Source organism: Scleropages formosus, chromosome 19 (genome assembly GCF_900964775.1).
Source record: "Scleropages formosus chromosome 19, fSclFor1.1, whole genome shotgun sequence".
NCBI classification, from domain to species: Eukaryota; Metazoa; Chordata; class Actinopteri; order Osteoglossiformes; family Osteoglossidae; genus Scleropages; species Scleropages formosus.
Window position 1 is genome coordinate 23,025,900 of NC_041824.1, and position 20,889 is coordinate 23,046,788.

General features: G+C 45.6%; 3 protein-coding genes across 5 annotated transcripts; all 3 read left to right on the forward strand.

Moving 5' to 3' along the window:
• Positions 1-2,063: 2,063 nt before the first annotated feature.
• On the forward strand, positions 2,064-5,686 carry LOC108939172 (insulin-like growth factor-binding protein 3). The gene is made up of 4 exons (XM_018760314.2): positions 2,064-2,567; positions 3,606-3,640; positions 4,241-4,360; positions 4,536-5,686. Exons 1-4 carry the CDS (start codon positions 2,255-2,257, stop codon positions 4,647-4,649), a joined length of 582 nt encoding a protein of 193 aa, XP_018615830.1. The 5' UTR covers positions 2,064-2,254; the 3' UTR covers positions 4,650-5,686.
• A 2,257-nt stretch (positions 5,687-7,943) lies between these two features.
• pip4k2ca (phosphatidylinositol-5-phosphate 4-kinase, type II, gamma a) lies at positions 7,944-14,376 on the forward strand. 3 transcript variants are annotated; one of them, XM_018760702.2, is made up of 10 exons: positions 7,944-8,455; positions 9,359-9,456; positions 10,537-10,633; positions 10,915-11,064; positions 11,317-11,463; positions 11,718-11,756; positions 11,876-11,989; positions 12,236-12,500; positions 12,725-12,828; positions 12,948-14,367. In XM_018760702.2, exons 1-10 carry the CDS (start codon positions 8,309-8,311, stop codon positions 13,026-13,028), a joined length of 1,242 nt encoding a protein of 413 aa, XP_018616218.1. In that variant the 5' UTR covers positions 7,944-8,308; the 3' UTR covers positions 13,029-14,367. The 3 variants fall into 3 exon arrangements, with proteins under 3 accessions (XP_018616218.1, XP_018616219.1, XP_018616220.1); XM_018760703.2 differs by lacking the exon at positions 7,944-8,455 and adding an exon at positions 8,470-8,654 and having other exon boundaries at positions 12,948-14,376; XM_018760704.2 differs by lacking the exon at positions 7,944-8,455 and adding an exon at positions 8,725-8,813 and having other exon boundaries at positions 12,948-14,376.
• Positions 14,377-14,933: 557 nt separating this feature from the next.
• Positions 14,934-19,644, forward strand: ackr5 (atypical chemokine receptor 5). The gene is made up of 2 exons (XM_018760705.2): positions 14,934-16,099; positions 18,112-19,644. Exon 2 carries the CDS (start codon positions 18,115-18,117, stop codon positions 19,183-19,185), a length of 1,071 nt encoding a protein of 356 aa, XP_018616221.1. The 5' UTR covers positions 14,934-16,099; positions 18,112-18,114; the 3' UTR covers positions 19,186-19,644.
• Positions 19,645-20,889: the final 1,245 nt, after the last annotated feature.

The following is a 20,889-nucleotide window of genomic DNA, read 5'->3' on the forward strand; positions in this document are numbered from 1 at the left end:
CTCCATGTGAAGTGTCCTTCACGGGATTTCAGCAGGTAACTTCCTTTACACCACCTGCTGTCCGACATCCAAAGCACCAGAATAAGAAGCACCGCCAGCTCGCAAGAACAGCACACATCTTAGCGCACTTTTTGCACACAGGAATCACGGAAGGTGCCCTCGGTGTCATTAAGTGTGCCTTAAATCAAAACGGCACACAAGAGATGAAGAATGGGATGGCGGTGAGTAACAAAACGGTGACCTCCATGTCACACGTAACACTTTGAGTCTTTTCGTGTTTTCATATCTGAGGGGGTGGCAGGAGACAATGAGGGAGCGTATTTTCTGGGCGGCGACGAGGTGTACGCCCCTCGAAAGACACAAAGAAGGAGACCGCAAGAGAGAAGAGCTGAAAGCCGGGCCGGAGGCATGGAGGGAGGAGGGGAAGGAAAAGTGAGTAATCGGGCAAATGTGGAAAAAGAGAGCCCCCACTGGCCTGGCGCGCCACCCGGAACATTCTCCTGACAGAACATGTGGAAACAGAGCAGGGCCGCGGTTGACGGCAGCTCAGTCCGGCAGGTGATCTCCGGCACCCCTTCCACGGAATCATCCCTTCTCAAGAAGAACCCAGTTATTGGAGAGCCAGCAGACGTTCGCGTCGAGACGTCCTGCTCCGATAAAGTCTTCCTAGCGGAGTGTCTCTGAGCTCCATGTTCTTAGCACAGCATAACGGATAACCATCTGAGAATGTCACCTGTCTGGAGCAGCTTTGCTTCACGACAGCATTACGTTCGTATCTTGTTGTGACACCATTCGACATAATCTGGTGTAGCAAAGTGGAATTACGATAGCCGCGAACCCAAACTGCTCGGTCAACAAGAGACGCACTCTTACGGTGGTAACTCTAACCACAGCCAATGAGAGTCAAGCAGAGACCACCTAGGGGTCTTTTACTAAGCAAGATTACTGAAATAGGTGGATTCAAAGAATTGGGAGTGCGCGATCATTGTTTCTGTTGGATAATCTTAGGGGGGAAAATAATTGCAAAAGTTACCCAGGCGATTTGAGTAATGTCACTTGGTGAAATACCCCCTTAAGCAGGAGCACCGAACTCAGGACAGCACTCAGGCACTGCATGGCTGAAATCGCGCTGCTCTCTCAACCGCTCGACACTGACATACATGTGCCTCACATTTCCCAAGTGACACATTCAAAATCCAATGTTTTCCAAAAACAAAGCCCCTGATGGTTTAGCTGATACACTCCAGGGACAAATGATAACAAAGCGAATTATCAGCCCAACCACAAAATCCCTTCTAAAGCTTCCCTTGGCAAATTCTATGCCCTCCTGTAACATGCTGTGGAACTTTACTTTTCGCTTTATATTTTCCTTAGTGTGGCCCTGAAGTAGATGGTGAAAAAAAGCAAAGGCCTGCAACCCAGAAACAGACACTTTGGAAGCTGTGAGCCACGCAGCACCTGCGGCGCCCCCTAGAGGAACCGGCACCGGAACGGCCGACAAGCACCGAGAACCAAAATGGGCCGACTGGCGAACGATTCACAACTTACTAACAACTGATTCCAAAGCTCAGGTTTCAGATGTCCCTAATTAAGAATAAATAACTACCTAAGTTGTGCAGTGTCTAGAGCATATCTTTTTAAATCTCAAATAATGATTATCTCTGTGTTAAAACAGAAAACAGTTCAACCATTTCCAGATGTGTGCTATAAAAGCTCATAATTACAGTTTGAATGAATAAAAACAAAACTATGATCGAGTATGATAATCCAAAGAGCACAAGGACTATTCTACAGCACAAATATCATATAAGGAAGTGTCGGCTGCCGAGGAGGATGCTTAAAAGTGCTCTAAAGAAGAAGAATACGACCCCCTTCCTCCCTCTCTCTCTCTCTCTCTCTCTCTCTCTCTCTCTCTCTCTCTCTCTCTCTCTTTCTCCGTCCCTCCCTCTGTCTCTGTCTCTGTCTCTCTCTCTCCGTCTCGAGTCCCAGCCCCTTAAGGTGTCATAGCAGTGCTCTCTCTCCCCCCTCTCTCTCCACCTTTCGGATCTTTAAAAGCTGCTGCACGCTGTGTCTCTCTCACTGTCTGTTTATCTCCTCACGCACTGCGGGGGTCTCCTGGCTGCCTCCCACCCGGATGGACTGAGTGCCCGGCCGAGCCGAATAAGAAGGAGAAATCACCCTCCAGAAATAACAGCCACCCTGAGAAACAGATCAGCTCTCCGCCGCCTGTGAAGGACCCGAGGACCTGGACAACATGGCTCTCCTGCCCGACCTGACCACCCTGGTCCTGCTGCTGCTGGCCCACTCCAGCGCCTGGACCCTCGCCACCCGGGTCGGCCCCCAGCGTGCCGGGGCCAGGAGGGGCCTTCGGGACCAGGCTGGGGAGGCCAGTACGTCCCTGCTGGCCCTGGGGGAGCCCTGCGGCGTCTACACCCTGAGCTGTGCCAAAGGGCTCCGCTGCGTGCCCCCCCCACGGGACCCCAGTCCTCTCCAGGCTCTGCTGCAGGGCAGGGGCTTCTGTGCCAAGCAGGGCAAGACGGAACCCACAGAGAGGCCCAACCCTTCAGGTACGCACCCAGCAGCCTGTTATTCTTCGCCCAGCAGTGTGTGTGTTCAGGGCATTCAAAGGCAGCTTTAACAGTGTGACCGGATGGACATTCTCTTGTTACTGCAGTAAAGGTCAGTCAGTGATGGAGTGTGAATACCATCAACTTAATGACCGGACAGTACTTTTCAGGGTCTGTGGATGGACTGGTAAAGGCTATTTGAAGCAGGGTTCTGCATCAGCAGACCCAAGAGCGTCACAGTCCTTTTATAGAGAGCTTTTAACGGTCAGCCAGCGGATACTTGGGCGTAACGTCATGAGGCAAATTGCTCTAGTGCAGTCATCCCATGCATGTGAGGCTGAAGACGAAAAGGCTTAGGAGCGGCACCGCTGCAACAGAACCGCATCTCTCTTGCGCCAGGAATGTTTCGACCCATGGCCGCACTAAATTCTGCATGCGTCGCTGTCACCAGTCGGCAGCTTTTGTTGGACTGCGGTCCGTTAAACTGACAAGCGAGGACGCCCCTCCATTCAAAATACCGAGAACAGTTTCGTTAGGTGGTTAATTGATAGGTCACAATATCAGGTACTAACTATTATATTCCCGATCGGCATGGCTACAGGTAAGACAAGAGTGTGTAGGGCAAAGAGCACTTCCTGTTTGTGTAGTGTCTACATGTGTTTGTGTTTATATACACCTGGCCTACATGCATGCGGTTCTGAGACTGTGCACGGGTGCGAGTGCCATGATTTCCACATTCCATTCCATGAAGTATTTGCCTCCATCTCGTGTTCACTGTGAGCCAGTGCAGCTCCTCGCAAAGCGACTTCCTTAGTTAGACTGCAGCGAGAACTTCATCATAACTGGCCCGACATGTACATTTTGGGCAAAGACAAAAATAGACAGCCCTATAATAAATCCCATACATGGGGGGGAAAAAGCATTTTTGTAATAGAAGTACAGAGAAAAAAAATTAACCACTGGGTGAATATTCATCTCTAGAAGTAGTGCCTAATTTTCAGTCTTTTTTTTTTTCTTTTTGATGTTATTTTGGTACAGGTCCACATCCTCCAAACAGTGGTGATCTGGAGAAAGTAAGTTCACTCCTCATTCATTCATTGCAAAATCTCCACCTCTTGTTCAAAATATCAGTCCCCAGACTTGTTTTGTGCATGTTATGAGCTGTTTTGTACGGTCCCAAACAAGTGAAATAAACAAAGTGGGCACATTTGTATTTCTTTAAGTCAGTTGTCCTTGGAATAACTCACTGTGCTGTGATTTATTTAATGAGACTGCATTTACGACTAAAAACTAATTAGTTATGATCATATAGAAAAGATTATATCTAAAGATTTATGTGCGGGGGTCGCGGCGGTGCAGCAGGTTTGGCCGGGTCCCGCTCTCTGGCGGGTCTGGGGTTCGAGTCCTGCTTGGGGTGCCTTGCGACGGACCGGTGTCCCGTCAGGGGTGCGTCCCCTCCAGTTTTGCGTCCTGTGTTGCCGAGTGAGGCTCCGACACGCCGCGACCCTGCTTGGGACAAGTGGTTATAGACTGCACGTGTGATTTATGTTCTCATATTGAGATACCTCAGAAACTCCTGTCCCTAGAAGAAAAGGTAGTTTGGTGTGGGTTGAGCTGTGAGCCAGTTTAATTTCACCACAATCTCTACATGAACTCTGTTTTTCTCTGCGCAGGCACCCTGCCGTAAGCTCTTAAATTCTGTACTGAGGGGTCTTGAACTCACGATCTTCCAGTCGAACCGTGACATCTACATCCCTAACTGTGACACTCGGGGCTTCTACAGGAAGAAACAGGTAGTTCTTTATCAGGACAAACCTGGGCACTGAGATGCTCCGGTGACACGGACTAGTGGGCGGCACTAGGTGGCACCTCCATGTATGCTGACACTTGTGTGCACTGCTGTAATGAGTGATTTCACGTGGTTTAACATGACTCTCCCATCCGCGTATTCTCCTCTCTGCATCACAGTGCCGCTCGTCCAAGGGTATGCAGCGAGGCCACTGCTGGTGTGTCGATGAGCACGGCATGACGCTGCCGTCACGCGTGGGAGAGGACGGCTCTTTGCCTTGTGACGGGGAGTGAAGGCCACTCTTTACCTCAGAGTCCTGAGCCCAGAAAAGGAGGAAAACGAAAGGTTTTAGTTTGGTCTGGATACTGTCTGGCTCAGCGATACCAGGGGCTGACACCCCCCCCCCCAAAAAAAAACTGCAAGAACCTCTCATTGAAAATTTCTCCTAACATGGCCATTGTCTCTCTACCCCCAAATCACCCACCTGAGATGCTCCTGCTGTTATCAACTACAATGGTCAGTGCATGCTAAGATTTTTCATTATTTACAGATATATAAACACCATTATGAGTGCCGGAAACAGCCATGCTGGGCATTCAGATGGATTTACTGTCATTTCCGCAATCATCTAAGCGGGAAAATATATGACTAAATTGCTCTCACTGTATTCATTCTAAACTTTTAAAGAGAGCACTCCCATAACATAGGTTAAAAGTGGAAAATACTAAATATTACCTTCGATCATATATGTGTCGTTGCACTGCCCTCCAGTGTTTAACACACGAGAGTTGTTTTTAAATAAAGGCTTCTTTGTACTTTTGTTTAATTCTGAGGGCATTTTCAAAAAGAGCATACCAATGCAAGTGAAGAGCAAAAGTTAAAATAAATTTCTGTTAAAACTTTTTTTTTTTCTCATCTCAAATAATGGGGAGATAGTTTACTAAAGCCAGATTTCAGATCTCGGAGTATATGCTGTCAACCTACTCACTTCAGTCCAAGACAGGTATTAATTCAGGGTGTGTGCCCCTCCCTAAAGCACCAGAGCCAAAGTATTTCCCCAAATAACACGGTATAGAGACAGAAATCTTTACGCATCAATGCCTGCATTGATCCCCCAACACTGCAGGTACATTCATAAGCACTATTACACTTAAGGGAATCACTCATGTTAAGTTTTCTTTCTGACTGACCCTCTATACGCAACATACACTGATAATGTTATATGTCGTAATGTTAATATGCCTTTTCATTTCCATTTTTTTTATTTATTCTGGAGTGCAATGTTTTTGTTATACACATTTGCTTAAATGTAATTTGTACACTTTGTAGACACACACATATATATATACACAAAGAAACAGTGATGAGATGATTAAGGATGCATTTCCTGGCCTTCTTCCTTCTCATGTCCTTGGAAAGATCTAAAGTAGCCCTTGAGTAACTGTCCCACTGTCCAGTTCTGAAGCTGTCCATGTTAAGACAGTAGAGATCCTGACACTGCCACCGTTTTGGAAAAGTCCTTGAGCATATTTTTGTACACTTTTCTATTTCATTTATAAATACATATATGTGTGTGTGTATATATATATATACACACACATATATATAGTTCATAAGTTTGACTTATTTAAATGCCTGCTAAGTATTTTTATATTACCTACTTTGCTTTATTTAAAAACACAAGTTATTTTTATTATGTTTGTGAGGAAATATATCACGTATGTCGCACCTTATTGGGGAAACACGCTTTAAACTGACTCCCATCAGAGCTATTTAACTGCTGTAAATGTTTTATATTTTATGATTGTTTTATTTATATAATGAATATTTGTTATTAAACTGTATTATGAATCGTTTCCCTATGAAATGCTGTTTTTAAAGCCAGTTTTAATACATTAAGTCTGAATTGTATTGTCATGTTGTATTTTTGGTACGGACAAAATTTACACGGATTTTTTTTCCTTTTTAAATGTGTTGAACTGCAGTTCAACTGTTATTCACACTTGCACATAACACTGACAGAATGGTGTCATTCAGCACAGACAGTAGTGTGTTTTTACATGTGCAAAAGATCCTTATGAGGAAAACAAAACATGCATATAGGGACATGGAAGATTTGTTAAATGATCTGAATATTTAAACTAGGCAAGTTGTGTTACTCAGCAAACTACACCCAGTTCAGTCATAATTAATCGGTGTTCTGTCGTGTATGTGTGTGTAGTGTTCTTTTTTCAAGCACCAGCGATATGGGAAGAACACAACAGTTCAATACAGAAATTTAACTTGGTTTTTGTCCCCTCAGAGTGACCACAGAGTCCATTCTGAAGCAGTCCAGTAAGGTGTAAATGTACATTAAGATCTTTCTGGAAGCAGTACAAGTGGGAAGAGTCACTACAGCTCATTTCATACATTTGCATATTTTGCTGTTATGTTTGCATGTTGCATGCATACTGCCAAGTAAATTGCACTGGAGAAATTCAGGATAAGTACCTTAATGTGGTACACTGAAATGTAGTGCAGCAGCAGGATTTGAACACAGGAGCTTCTGGATGAAAAGTACGAGGCACTACACCACAAACTTTCCCAACATTTGTGACTTGGAAGCCATCAACTCACCCGAAATTGAGGACATGTATGTAGTTCACTTTAACCAGCACAACAGTGGGGAAGTTTGGGAACTCGCATCATCTCACCTTTGGGCTTGGATGTGGGTTCAAATTCAGTTCAGTCTGTGCGGAGTTTGCATGTTGCACGACTTTCCTTTAACAATTGACTTATCTGAGCTGAACTGGAGGAGGGTGTGGTGGCTCAGTGGGTTGGACCGGGTCCTACTCTCGGGTGGGTCTTGGGTTTGAGTCCCCCTTGGGGTGCCTTGCGATGGACTGGTGTCCTGTCCTGGGTGTGTCCCCTCCCCCTCCAGCCTTATGCACTGTGTTGCCGGGTTAGGCTCCGGCTCCCTGCGACCCCACATGGGACAAGTGGCTCAGACAATGTAGTTGAACTGGTGACACCAAATAGGTGTGTGTGTGTGTGTGTGAGCGAGACAGAGACACCAGTGTTCTGTCCAGGATGTTGGCATTCATAATCATATGCCATATATTTCCAAGATAGGTAGACTGTATTAGTCAAGTGATTAATGGAAATACATGGATGGATGATGGGTCTGGGGTTTGAGTCCTGCTTGGGGTGCCTTGTGATGGAATGGCATCCCATCCTGGGTGTGTCTCCTCCCCCTTCAGCCTTGTGCCCTGTGTTGTTGGGTTAGGCTCTGGCTTGCCATGACCCCACTCAGGAGAAGTGGTTGTAGACATTTTGTGTGTGTGGGTGACTGGATCAACAGCAGGATGACGCTTACATTTACTTACTATGTAAAGCATTCTAAAAACCTAACATTAATCACCAATGTAAAGCAAAATGTATAGAATTATATGGGCTTGAAGGTGGAATAAAAACATATAGTAATTTTGCAGTTTAACCCATAGAAAAGCTGTGCCACTGCGCTCTGCTCTCACAGTGCGCCGTGCAAAATTAATGTATTCGTCTTTTAGAAGCCACGTGACCCTCGAAGTCTCCGCCTACCTCCGATTACGTGACGCGGGAGCTACACCTGAGATTCTGTGGTTTCGTTTACCTGGCCGTGCCGAGTGTACGTGAGCTAGCGATACACGAAAATTGGAGTACAGCTCCTTTTATTCCATATAATGTAGGGCAGTTGTGATACTGATGTAATGCTACGGGAGTGAGGACAAGTGCAAGGGGAAAAAAAGGGGAATTGGCGTAGAAGGTGAACACGGCAGCAGAGGCCGGAAGTTGTTCCGCGAGCTGCGCTGGAGCCCGACCTTTTGATTGACAGGCTGGCACTCGGTTCACCGAGACGCCGAAGGATAGGCGACTATCGAGGGATCCTGTAGTGTCGCAAAGTTTAAGCCGCACTTTTTCGTAAGACGCTGCGATGGCATCGGGCGCCGCTTCCAGCCCGATGGTTATACTGGCCCCAAAAACGAAGACAAAGAAGAAGCACTTCGTGCAGCAGAAGGTGAAGGTACTCCGAGCCAGCGACCCCGTCATTAGTGTCTTCATGTGGGGAGTGAATCACTCGGTACGTGAGTCGTGACGAAACAACGAAAGTCGCCTCTGCTCTGGTTACTCTAGTCTAGTAGCTCGCTAGCTAAGTCCGGCTACCGACAGAGTTTAGCTAAACACAGCAGTGCTAATTATTCCTAAATTAACGTGGTCGCTAAAGACTTTTCGTGGCGCTTCTGCTCCGTGTGTTGGTTTAGCCGCGTAAAATCTGCCAGGTAAGTTCCTCTGCTCTAAAGGTGAGTTGAGGGCGCAGAATCGGGTACCGCGGTGATGTCCGGTGCAAGTCGTAGGCGGACACACCGGTCGTGCGCGCGCGAGACCGGACCCCTCGGCGCAAGCTCGCGCACGCCTGAAGCAGCACCAGGAATTCCACTGTGTGTAGGCGGCCGGAGTCGGAGAGTGTTTTAGGCTTTTAAACAAATGACTAACGGCTCAGTAACCGTGATAATTTGTTTGCGTTATTATTAATTAATAATGTATATCTATCGGGTAACTTATTATATATCTTGTGGGGTGGCAAGCGGAAAGCTCACGACACGTTCCTCGCGCTCGCCGATGCGAGAGAGCTCAGAGGCTACGTGCCTAAGGCTTAGGCAAACTTGTGCACTTTTCCTTTGGCTTTGTTTGTTTCGCGGCCATGATCTGCGCAGGAAAGTGGCGCATCTGGGCCGGGCGTGCCTGCGTCAGGTTGAGGTTCGGATAAACGGGTCGCTTTGTGGCTCGTCTCAGTTTGTCCTGAGAGGCTGCGGGGTGCGGTCGCGCGCCACACCGACCGACCGACCTCATGACCCGCTGCGCACCAGCAAGGCCCGCCCTCGTGCTGCGGCCGTGTCACGCGCTGCCGCGTTTGTCCGTGCTGAGGAGCACGGGTCTGTGTGCGACACGGTATGTGTGACGTTATGTGTCGTTCTGTCCCCAGATTGGTGACCTGAACCAGGTACCCGTGCCCGTCATGCTGCTCCCTGATGACTTCAAGGCGAACACCAAGATCAAAGTCACCAACCACCTCTTCAACAAGTAAAGCCTGAGCGTGACCCGTGTGTGATGATCATTCAGCGAAATCGTATCAGAAGCACAACTGTAAACATTCAGTCTTTTTCATTCCCCATGTCTGATTTTAGACACTTCATGTTCCAAGCTATTATGGTAAATATTTCATGCAAACAAGGGACGCTTCTGCAGGCTCTGGTTTCCGAACTACAGGAAAAGAAAACACTGCAGTGACACTGGTGGTGCCGTCTTTGTCTAAAGTTGTGCAGTTGTGGCTTTGGAACCCAAAAAACTTGGAGTCTTTGTTCTCATGGTATGTGTTGTCCTGTGAGGAAACCACCCACAGAGGTTTTGAACATTTACACACTGCATTTTTAAACCAAAATTTGGGGATGGTCGGTATCAAAGGACCCTGGTTCAAATTGCTGTGCTATTTAAATCAGTTGGTACAGTAAAAATTACCAAGTTGTATTAACAGGTAAGTCATTTTATGTAGCTCAACACTGTAAGCTGATTTGTAGAAAACGGCTAAATCGGTGTAAATGTTACAGTTGCCCAGAGTCAGTGACTTTGCAAAACACTTCCTTGTGATAGATTATAAATTAATATACTTCTTGAGGCCAGATGGGATCTTGTTTTCTTAGGGGTACCGTACTACAATGGAGCCTGGTACAATTGTCATTTGGCAGTGGGGAAGGAGAAGGTGTACATGGATTTGTGCTCTTTTTTTTTTTTTTTTTTTTTTTTTTCTTTTCTTTCCTAGTTTCTTACTGGACCAAGACCCTGTAGAGAGGATTTCCAAAATCCCATAATCTCTCTAGGAATCTAGGACTAATTTCATAGAATGTTCAGTTAAAGGAAGCCAAGCAAGAATAATGGGCAGCAAATGCAGATCTAGTATGATAGTTTTGTTATGGCCTGTAAAGTTTGATAAGCAGCTCATAATGAACTGGGTGCTGTAAATGAAACTGATGTTGCTTAGTCTTTGTTGTATGACCTGGAATGGAACAAACTGGGTGAAACATTCCTCTGCTGTGTGTGAAGAAGAGAAATTAGGGAGAGAGGAAGAATGAAACACATTTCTGAAGAACTCCTCCTTTATTGCAGAGAGAATCTGCCGGGACACTTCAAATTTAAGGAATACTGTCCTCAGGTTTTCCGGAACCTCAGAGAGCGGTTCGGAATTGAAGATCTCGATTACCAGGTATATACTCTTGTTTGGTTAGGCACTACCATGCAGAGCTGGGATCTCCTCTTCGGTGCACTCAGTTTGCAGGTGTGTGTTTGCAAGAGATCTGTTCTATTCTGATGTGCCTCATTGGCATGTATCCACCAGAGAATTGCCTGACTTCCCCAAAAATACTTTGTCACTTCACTGATACAGTGTGTATGTATTGCTTTTCTTCTCCAATTCTAATCATGTTGAGGTGAAACTAGTGAACTGCTATCTTTAAGAAATGTTTGTCGTCTCAACACGCTCTACAGGTGTCTCTGGCTCGTAGCCCCCCTGTGAGGGGAGGGGATGGCCATGCAGAGGGCTTGCTTCTGACATCATATGACCGCACGTTAGTGGTCAAGCAAATCTCCAGCGAGGACGTTGCAGACATGCACAACATTCTCTCTGAATATCACCAGGTACAGAAAAGGGCTGCTGCAGTAGTAGCCAAACTGTTGACCCTTTGCCCCTTTGAGACTCAGGTGGGAGCAACGTTTATAGGACAACTTTATGCCATTAACTGCTCCTCCCCCCATTCACCAAAATGATTTTGTCTCTGTTAATTTCAGTTCAGAGATGCATAGTTTGTAGTACATGAAATGTATTACTATCCTGGTTTAGTGTATGGATGTGGTAAAAAGGATCTCTGTGCGTCCTTCTTTCTTTCTTAGCACATAGTGAAGTGCCATGGCAGCACACTGCTGCCCCAGTTTCTGGGAATGTACCGTGTCAGCGTGGAGAGTGAGGACACGTACCTTGTCGTCATGAGGAACATGTTCAGCCATAGGCTGGTCGTGCACAGGAAGTACGACCTCAAGGTTAGATGCGTGGGAAACTGCTTGAGCCGTGTTCAGCACACAGAGCATGCTTTTTTCAGCTGCCCGCAAAGTATTGGCTTACTCAGCTGTACCGCTAGAGGGTGACTTCTACTCAGCCACCCAAAAACTGCTCACCTAATGTGTTTTCAGTGAGAATCATGTGCATTTTTATCTTAAATGTGTGTGCCTTGTCTCAAGAGTCTTTTCTGTACTTCTCAATGGTATCAGAAGCACAAAAAAATGTATCTTTACAGGGGTCCCTCGTCGCTCGTGAAGCAAGTGACAAAGAGAAGGTAAGAAGAGTGCTCTAATATGTTCACAAGAAAAGGTGTTGGATGCTGTTGCGAATGCCTGGAGGGAGTGCCTTTCTTTTGCCCTGTACTGTTTCCCTCTGCCCCCTGTTATACTGCAGGGAAAAGAACTGCCCACCTTTAAGGATGTGGATTTCCGCAACAACATGCAGAAGGTGCATGTGAGTGAAGAGCAGAAGGAGAAGTTCATGGAGAAGCTGAAGAGGGATGTGGAGGTGAAGCAGTCGTGGCGCTCCATATCCCATACTGCCGTACAGTTCAGTTTAATTGTGTCTAATGCCCATGTCAGCGGATTGTCTTAGTGGGCTTTATTGCGAAAAGGTAGAGATGCGTGTAACTACTAGCGATTGTAGTAAGATATATAGGTAACGTTGGCTATTAGAAACCGGTGGGGACCAGAGTTCTTTTTAGCTAATGTATGATGTTTTGTGTGTGGGTACGTACTCTCATCTGCCCCGTAGTTCCTGGTCAAGTTGAAGATCATGGACTACAGTTTGCTCCTTGGGATCCACGATGTGGGGAGGGCAGAACGAGAGGAGGAGGAAATGGAAGAGCCCTGTGCTGAGGAAGAGGCCGAGCCTGAGAATGGCTTGGCACCTGCCCCTACGGTGGGCTCCTACGGGACCTCCCCTGAGGGCATTGCTGGCTACTTAAACTCTTGTAAGCCTCTTGGGCCAGGAGAGTTCGACCCCTATATTGATGTGTACGCCTTAAAGAGCATTCCTGGTGAGTTTGCAGACGAGGGAAGGAAAGCAAGGCGATGTAATGTTTTACAGCATTTTGAGCCACTCTTTTTGCACAGGGGACGTCACTAAGAACGATAAGAAGCTGATAAAGTGCTTTGCATCCATGATTCTGATTGACAGGACACGTGGAGCAGCTTGACAGCGAAGAAGTCATCTGACTTGGCTGTGCTGTGAGGAATCTCATTTCCTTTCCTGCTTTTGTAGGTGCTCCTCAGAGGGAAGTGTACTTCATGGGTTTGATTGATGTGCTGACACAGTACGACACTAAGAAGAAGGCCGCCCATGCAGCCAAGACAGTCAAACATGGGGTGAGTAAGTCTGCCAGTAGGCTGTGTGGACCATCGCTTGTAGGACTTTCTCAGCACAGGTTGCCAGCTCTTTTTGTGTTGGGATGAAAGCTGAAATCAACTCTATGCCTCATTTCTAGGCTGGTGCAGAAATCTCTACAGTCCACCCTGAACAGTATGCCAAACGATTTCTCGACTTTATCACAAACATCTTTGCATGACATAGAGGACTTCCACTCCAAAAATGCATCTACGGCCTACTTGATGTGGAAAGAGGTCTTATTTGTTTTCTTCAGTGCTCCTGTCTTAAAGGTTTTTCTTTGCCCCATGTATGTTGTATTTCATGCCAGTTGCACACACCCAAAGAATTTTTGTTATCCTGCTGGAGCTTATTTCTGTTTTTACAATGTATTCCATGTTCATATTTATTACTCAAGTGTATGTGGTACATCATGGTAAACGCTAGCCTCAGTAAGAGGATATGTAGAAAGGACAGGCCTGGAAGTGATACCAGTGGTTGAGTTTGTTTTTGGGGAAGATGTCACACTGATGAGTTGTTGGGACAGCAGTCAGGAGGTTGTGGAGTCAAAAATGAGCAACGGCGCAAAGCCCCACAACAAGACTGTTGAAATTGTGAGCAGGGATGGAGTCGGGAGTGGACTGGATAACCATAGCATAGATGTTGACTTGGTCTGTTCTTGGAGGAGGAAATTCTGAGGTTTTTGCTGTAGAGATGAGCCACTGTGTTTAATTGTAATTTCCATTGTAATTTACACCAGTAAAAATATTTAAGGAGCCTTCTTCATAAAAGCCACGTTTAGGGACTCGTATGTTCAGATTTTGTAAAACATAAATTGATGAGACTGTGCAGTTTTTATGCCTTATAACTTTCATTTTCTTCATGTTAGATTTTGGACTAAATATAAATTGCACAGATTTTCTGAAACCATGTCAGTGCCCTATTTCTTTCTAGGTTATCAGTACTTTACATAATGGGATGTAATTGTAAAAAATTGCATGTTCTTATACAGCGGAAAGGGTTAGATTGTAGTTCCTGGTCTTCAGCCTGGTATTTCCCTTTGGCGTTCCCTTGGGCGATATACATTTTCCCCTTTGCCGGGGTTAGCAATAAACAAAGTGTGAAAAATATCATTTAACGCCTAATGTCGACCTTGAGGACTTCTGATTGTACTTTGTGGGGATATGAAAATAATTAGATGAAAAGTAAGCAAAACAGAGGCCTGTGGATATTTCCACCTTCATCTGTCCTTGCATAAATGATAGTGGGGTCATCCCATACATCCTGTTCAGAACACGAACAAAGCATAGAGCAATAAAAATTTTGCACGGTGCCAAACATTTATCTTGTCTTCCCAGTTGCTGTACTTCCAGTAACACTTCAGTCTAGCGGACAGTTATGGATATGACCAGGTCACAAATGTTTTCCACAGTCATCATTCCGGGGCAAAAAAATGAGGGTCAGTGTAGATCTTAACTAGAGAATTGTGTATAAAGCATTGCAGGGGTTCAGAATAAGTGCCCGAATGGATTACTGGAGAATGACTTTTATGTACTTGTCAACAGTAGCTAAAACTGTACTAGTAAAAAATTATTAAAGATGCAAATATAATGTGCAAATAAGTGGCATCTTCTTTCAAGCTGTTTGTGTTCTTCAGGTGATACAGACAGCAAAGGAAAAACTGACAGCGTTGTGTCAATAGGTAAACCAGTTTTAGGGTGCTGCTACACCGTGAATAATTGAGGAAAACTTTCCATTAGTGCAATTAGTGTGTGAATGCATGTGTTAAATTGCTCTGCTGTAAGTGGCTGAAAGGCTGTAGAGGGTTTACTGTATGTACCATTGTAAGTCACCTTGGTTAAAGGTGGCGGCCAAAGGCAGTACTAGTTAATCATTGTGAGATGCTTTGGAGAAGTGAATCAGTGTAAATGTAAACTTGCTCCCGATTGTTATTGTTGCCTCCGGCAGCAGCACAGACGCACAGTGGAGAAGTGGGGCGGTACAGGGTCAAGGACAGGGTTGCTTCACCTTTTCCGTAGACCCACAGTTCTGCTGACAGGCCTGTTCCTGTTGTTCTACAGTGCTTGTAACAAAGAAACAGCAGGATGGGGGGGGAACAAGCCCCCACTAGGAGGTTTTTTAGGATCAAAAAGTGCTGACAGACTGGAGGAAGGTGAGGGAGACGGAGAACATTGTGCTGTGCAGCACACACTGCTGACGCATACAGCACAGAACTGCAAATAAAGGTAACCGACTTCAGCACTGGACCATCTGAAAGCGAGCCCAACCCAGAAGTGGAGGGCATGAGAGTGTCCAGCCTGGACAGAACAATCCGTCACGGAGCAGTCGCACACCCGCACACTGCAAGGACAAACCAGTCCACCTGAAACACAAGTGGAGCACCTGGAGACCATTCATGAGAACATGCAAACCCCACGTGTGCTAAACCCAGATTCAAATCCACAAGAGCTGTGAAGCACCAGAGCTACCTACTATGCCACCATGCAGCCCAGAAAAAAACTGCTGTTTCTTTCATCATTTAAGTGATGTATTTTTGGAACTTATCAGGGTGAAAGATCTGTTTCAATCTTGCTCAAGTGTAGTTTTTTATTATTATTATTAACTCACAAACCATGTCTTATTCGAGACTGATACTGAAATGGTTCAGGACAGGGAACCATTCTTGCAGCACACCCTCCACTTCTAGTTCCTGTACACTGTTCCTCGATAGCTGTGGGTTTTCCTGCCACCGGCCCCTTTTCTTTTAGGTAGGTGTGTGCGCGCGCGCGCATGTGTCACTTCCTCATCAATTTCCCGAGGTACCCCAGTCTTCCAACACAAACCCCTGACCGATTTCTCAAGGCTGGTCTTTCAAACAGCGACGGGGGTCACCTTCAGTGCTGCTGGAAGCTGTCTTGGTCCTCATGCAAGTTCACACTCATTGAGGGGCTTGAGAACTGCAGAGGTGCTAACCGCTTCCTGGTCTGCCTTATCATGCAGCACAAGAGGTTTCTGTCCAGAGACACCACCTCCAGCAAGGAGGTCCCATCAGTTAGTGTTGTAGGACATGGAGCGCAGGAGATGGGGAGAGCCTTGGGGGGGGGGAGGGGTGGAGACCATCTTAATGTGCCACTCTAGTGTGCCTGGATGAGCCCAGATCATCTGAGACCACGGAGAGAGACAGTCCTCCACCCTGTCCTCCAGCCATCTAGCTGAGCTTCTGAGGGACTCTCCGTTGGCCACCTCTTCCTCCTGCAAGGCCCACAGTGCAAGGTATTGTACCTCAGTCTGCCTCCCTTTTCTTCACTTAAAGAGCAAAAATGAAAGCTTAAGTGATCTCATTGTTCATTCTAAATTGGTGCAGGAAGCAGTCATTTAAGATGGAGAAGGATAATGAGGATTAGGACATCCCTCTTTAAAATTACGGGAAATAAATTCCTGGAGAGACAGTGCCACTGACAACACGGTGCAGGATTTAGGGTTTCTTCAGTAGTCACAGAATGCATCTTAGAAGCGACGTACTGAAAAATGCAAGAGGCAGCGCTCGGGGCAACTGCTTTCGCTACAGATTCTTGCCAAAAACAGCTGTTATGAACGGCACGTTAATAAGCAAGGGAATAAGTATTACGGTCTCGGCTGTGGATTTACCCCATTGTTCTTGGTTTATAACGAAAGGGATGGTGTTAAATCTACGAGGGATCCAACCTGTGAAAGGGCTTCTGTGGATTTAATTTTATTTAGAGAGAGGTATTTTTGAGCTATTCTGTCTGTGGACTAAAGTGTAATCATTAATTATGGAGGCTGGAGGGTTCTTTTTTATTAACCAAATTTCCTTTTATAAGTCTTTGGTTTAGGTTTTTAAATTAGGTAACTTATCACCTTGGTGTTTGTATCCTACTTTATTTAATCTTTTCTCTTTTCATCATTATATATTCCTCGTGTTCCTGGAGCATGTTCCTAGTTTCTACTTGTTTGTATCGCCTTACTTATCTGTACCGCAGACAGTCGGAAAAGCATTTCACTGCACGTCGTACTAAGTATGGTTGTGTACGTGACCAAATAACCTGAAACGCGCTATTTTAAATATTGAAAATTGCTACAGTGGAATCCGGTTTCCATGATCAAGCAGTTGAAGGTATGACTGCATTTTGTCAGGTTTTAAAATACATTTACAGCATATACATTTATTCATTTGAAGCGACTTACAATGTTAGTCCACCTACAATTTTTTACCTATTCATAGAGCTGGGTAATGTTACCCTAAAATCGCTCCAGTAAGTACCTTGCTCAGGGGTACTACAGCCGGAGGTGAGGATCAAACCTGTGACCTTTGAGTCCAAAGACAGCAGCTCACCACTACATTACCAGCTGTCTCATGAACAAAAATCATATTTTTAAAAAAAAAAAAAAAAAAAGACACTATAACCTCAGTCTCTAGATAAACTTGTCACTTCAAATATTCACATGTACAATTATCAACGTATCACAGGGAAGACATTTGTTTCTTTATGTAAATAGATGTTCAAAGTTTCAGTATTAAGCTGGTTAGTGATTTGGTGGTTTTTACAGCAGGTTAGTTTTGCTGTATCGATTCAGGCTCAGTACTTTACTCAAGGCTATTAGAGTAGCCTTGAAACAAGGTACGTCAGATGGTAGCTCTAACAGCCACACCACCTGCATCCACTTATATTTTCAGTGCGGCGATCTTGTTTTTACACTGCTTGGGAGAGGAGCTGCAGGTACTGTAGAGGTCTAGGCTACAGAGTTGTACCTTAAATGCAACTGGTTCAAGTCCCAAGAAGGGCCCTTCTGTAGTTGAGCAAGGTACTCGATAGGAATTGCTCCAGTGAGACACCCAGCCACTACAGACAAAATGTTACTTTAGTTAAAGGTGTCATCTAAGTAATAGGGGTGGCACAGCAAGTAGCGCTGCTGTCTCTCAACACCTGGGTGGGGCGAGAGGACGTAGCTTTGATCCCTGCTCAGTCTGTGGAGTTTCCATGTTCTCCCCATGTCTGCATAGGTTTCCTCCCCCATCCCAAAAATATGCTGTTCAGGTTCCCCCATAGTGTGTGTGTTCCACTGATGTATGGATGAGTGACCCAGTGTAAGTAGTGTATCTAGCAGTGGAAGTCATCTTGGTGAATAAGGTGTGTGGACTCATAACACTACATAGAGGTCAGTGGAAGTCGCTTTGGAGAAGTGCCTGGTAAATAATGTATTAGTAGTGTAATAACTGGTGCACCAACACCTGCCTCCCCCTTTTTTTCCCCCCCTCACTACAGGCCATGGACTTTGTCCGCAACTTCACACACTTCAATGAGGACATTCCCTGGTTCGTAGAGGAGTGCACCCTCGCGCTGAATGTGGACTACCGGCGCATCTTCCTCTTCCTGTCCTACCTTATGTTGTTTATGGTGGGCCTGGTGGAGAACTCGCTGGTAGTGTGGATCAACTGGAAGCGGAGGCATTCTTGCAGCAGAGTGCTATTCTGCGTGCTCAACATCGGCATTTCGGACCTAATGATGGTTCTGGTGATGCCCTTCTTCATGCTGGAGGTGGCCATAGACATGGTGTGGCTGTGGGGCCGTTTCCTCTGCAAGTTCACGTACCTCGTTTACGTCATGAACTTCTACAGCAGCACCTTCTTTCTGGCCTACATGACGCTGGAGCGCTACTGGTCGCTTGTCGGCCCTCAGCCGTACACCTGCGGCCTGTCAGAGCGCTACTGGCGGAGGTTAATGTGCGGCGGCCTGTGGATGCTGGCCGTGCTGCTGACCTTTTTGGAGAACGTGCACGTTGACCTGGTGGAGTGGGATGAGCCTGGCTGCTTCATGATGCCTGACTACAGCTACACTGAATGGTTCGCCTCCATCTCCATCCTCAACCTGCTCTTTCAGTTCATTGGGCCTGGTGCCGTCATCATCACGTGCAACGTGATGATCGCACGGGCCGCGGCCACGGCCCCGGATGTGCAGGGGCGCCGAGACGTGTGGCTCGTGCACGTGTACTCTCTCGCATTCGTACTCTGTTGGCTGCCCTACCACCTGGTAGCCATCTTCCTTACGGTGGATGATCTAGACCCATACCTCTTCAGCTGTGACACCATGCACGCGTTCTACTTCTCCTACACCATTGTTCAGTGCCTCTCACAGTTCCACTGCATCGCCAACCCCATCCTATACAACTTCCTCAGCAAGAGCTTCCGCAATACCCTCATCAACACCGTGCTACAGTACGTGCCTCAGGAGGCCATCGATAGCCCAGTGAACGCGGCCCCGGCTGAGGTGGCCCCTGCAGAGAAAGGGCGGCGGCACAGTATCAGCAGCACCACCAGCCACTCGGATGTGAACCTGTGAAGTACTGGTCCAAAAACAGCGGTGGCACCACTCAACTTGGAACACAAGGGAAACCGGAGCCTTTTCCTTGAGCTACACGCAGCCTTAGAGCCGGTGACTCGGAGACCATTGACAAGGGCAACACAACACGCATGCTGCTTTTTGCAACGTGTGCTGTTTTTTTCTTATATACTCCCTCAAATGGAGATAAGCACTCATTTTCTGTTGTGATAACTGTAGTAGAGGCACTTCCACCTTCGCTCTAGGACTGTAAAATGTCATATGCTACACACATTACAATGTGTGGCTGGAGTTAAAAAAAAAAAAAAAAAAAAGTTGACTTAAAGGGGGGGGAGATCAAGTCAAGATGCAATGTTATTACTGATTATAAATGCTAATGTATTTTATGCTCAGAGCTACTGCTCTTGTATATTTTGTCAGCGCCTTAACGGATGTGAATGAGTTTTGACATCCAATTAAATCCAGTTTAAAAACTCCTTCACGAAGTGAGATTTTCTTAGTGATATTCTTGAGGAATATTTAGATTTTAATTTCACTGTTTAGGAGCTGTTGCCTAACACCTGTTACTAGGTTCAATAATTTATAAGTTGTTTCAGACAACCTTCAAAAGTTTGACATTCTAGCAGGTTAAACTGAAAAAGACTACGATATTGCTCTCAAATATACCTAAACTATGAATGAGTTCAAACAGCAAGTTATTGTCTCACAGGAGGGAAATTTCCACTCTCGCCATCATGGTGACTGTGTGGCCTGGGAGCTCTTGGGCATAAAAAGAACAATTGAAGGAAGCAGCGCTGCTGTTCAAAGGGCAGCGGTCAGACCTTTCCCGTTGCACAGCACAAACCTGAAACAACAGTGTGTACCAGTCGGTTCACATTTTTGCTCTGCACTTCCTAAAACTTTTCCAACAAACCAGAGCTATCAATCTGTCAGAAATGGACAATTCAAGAACCGAACTTTGTCCATCATTGCCATCTGATACATTTAAACGCATCAATCTCAGAATTCCCACGCAGAGTAATTGACAATGGTAACAGCTTGTTCAAACTATTTTATTCCTAATAAATGCAAAACTGAATGAGAGGTATGAGTACAAGGTCATAATTTACAGTATCTGTGATATCACTTTAAAAATTTTCTGAAAAAACTGCATAAATAACATAAATAGACAATGATTCTGTGATCTACTTTGTGAAATAAGGCAGAGTGTCACACAACGAGAAATCATCCTTGGAAAATGTGTGTTTTTCCCCTCTCATTAAGCCAGTACCTGCAGAGGTCAGTGCTCCACAATAACAACCATGTTTTCACAAACACACTTCAATCTATTAATGCAATCTAGTTCTTGAATGCACATGCATTTCAACATATTTTAAGGCTTTACGTATACAAAAAAAGGACAAAAAGTGATGAAACACCTTACATTGTTTTTTTTTTTTTTTTTTTTCCCCATGAAAACAAGGTATTGCCCATTTTGCTGTAGTAATGTACTGAATACTTCTATTAGCAACCTTGCATCAGGGCTCTGGAACTAAAAAAATGAAAAATCACCATTTCTTAGGATCAGCTAAAAACTATTTTATCACAACTATTACAGAATGCGTACATATACAAATTCCCAGGTGTTTCGCTACACTTGGAAGTGAACGGAACTAGACAACATACATAAAAAGGATGCGTGCCTCTGCAAAGAATTCTCACGCT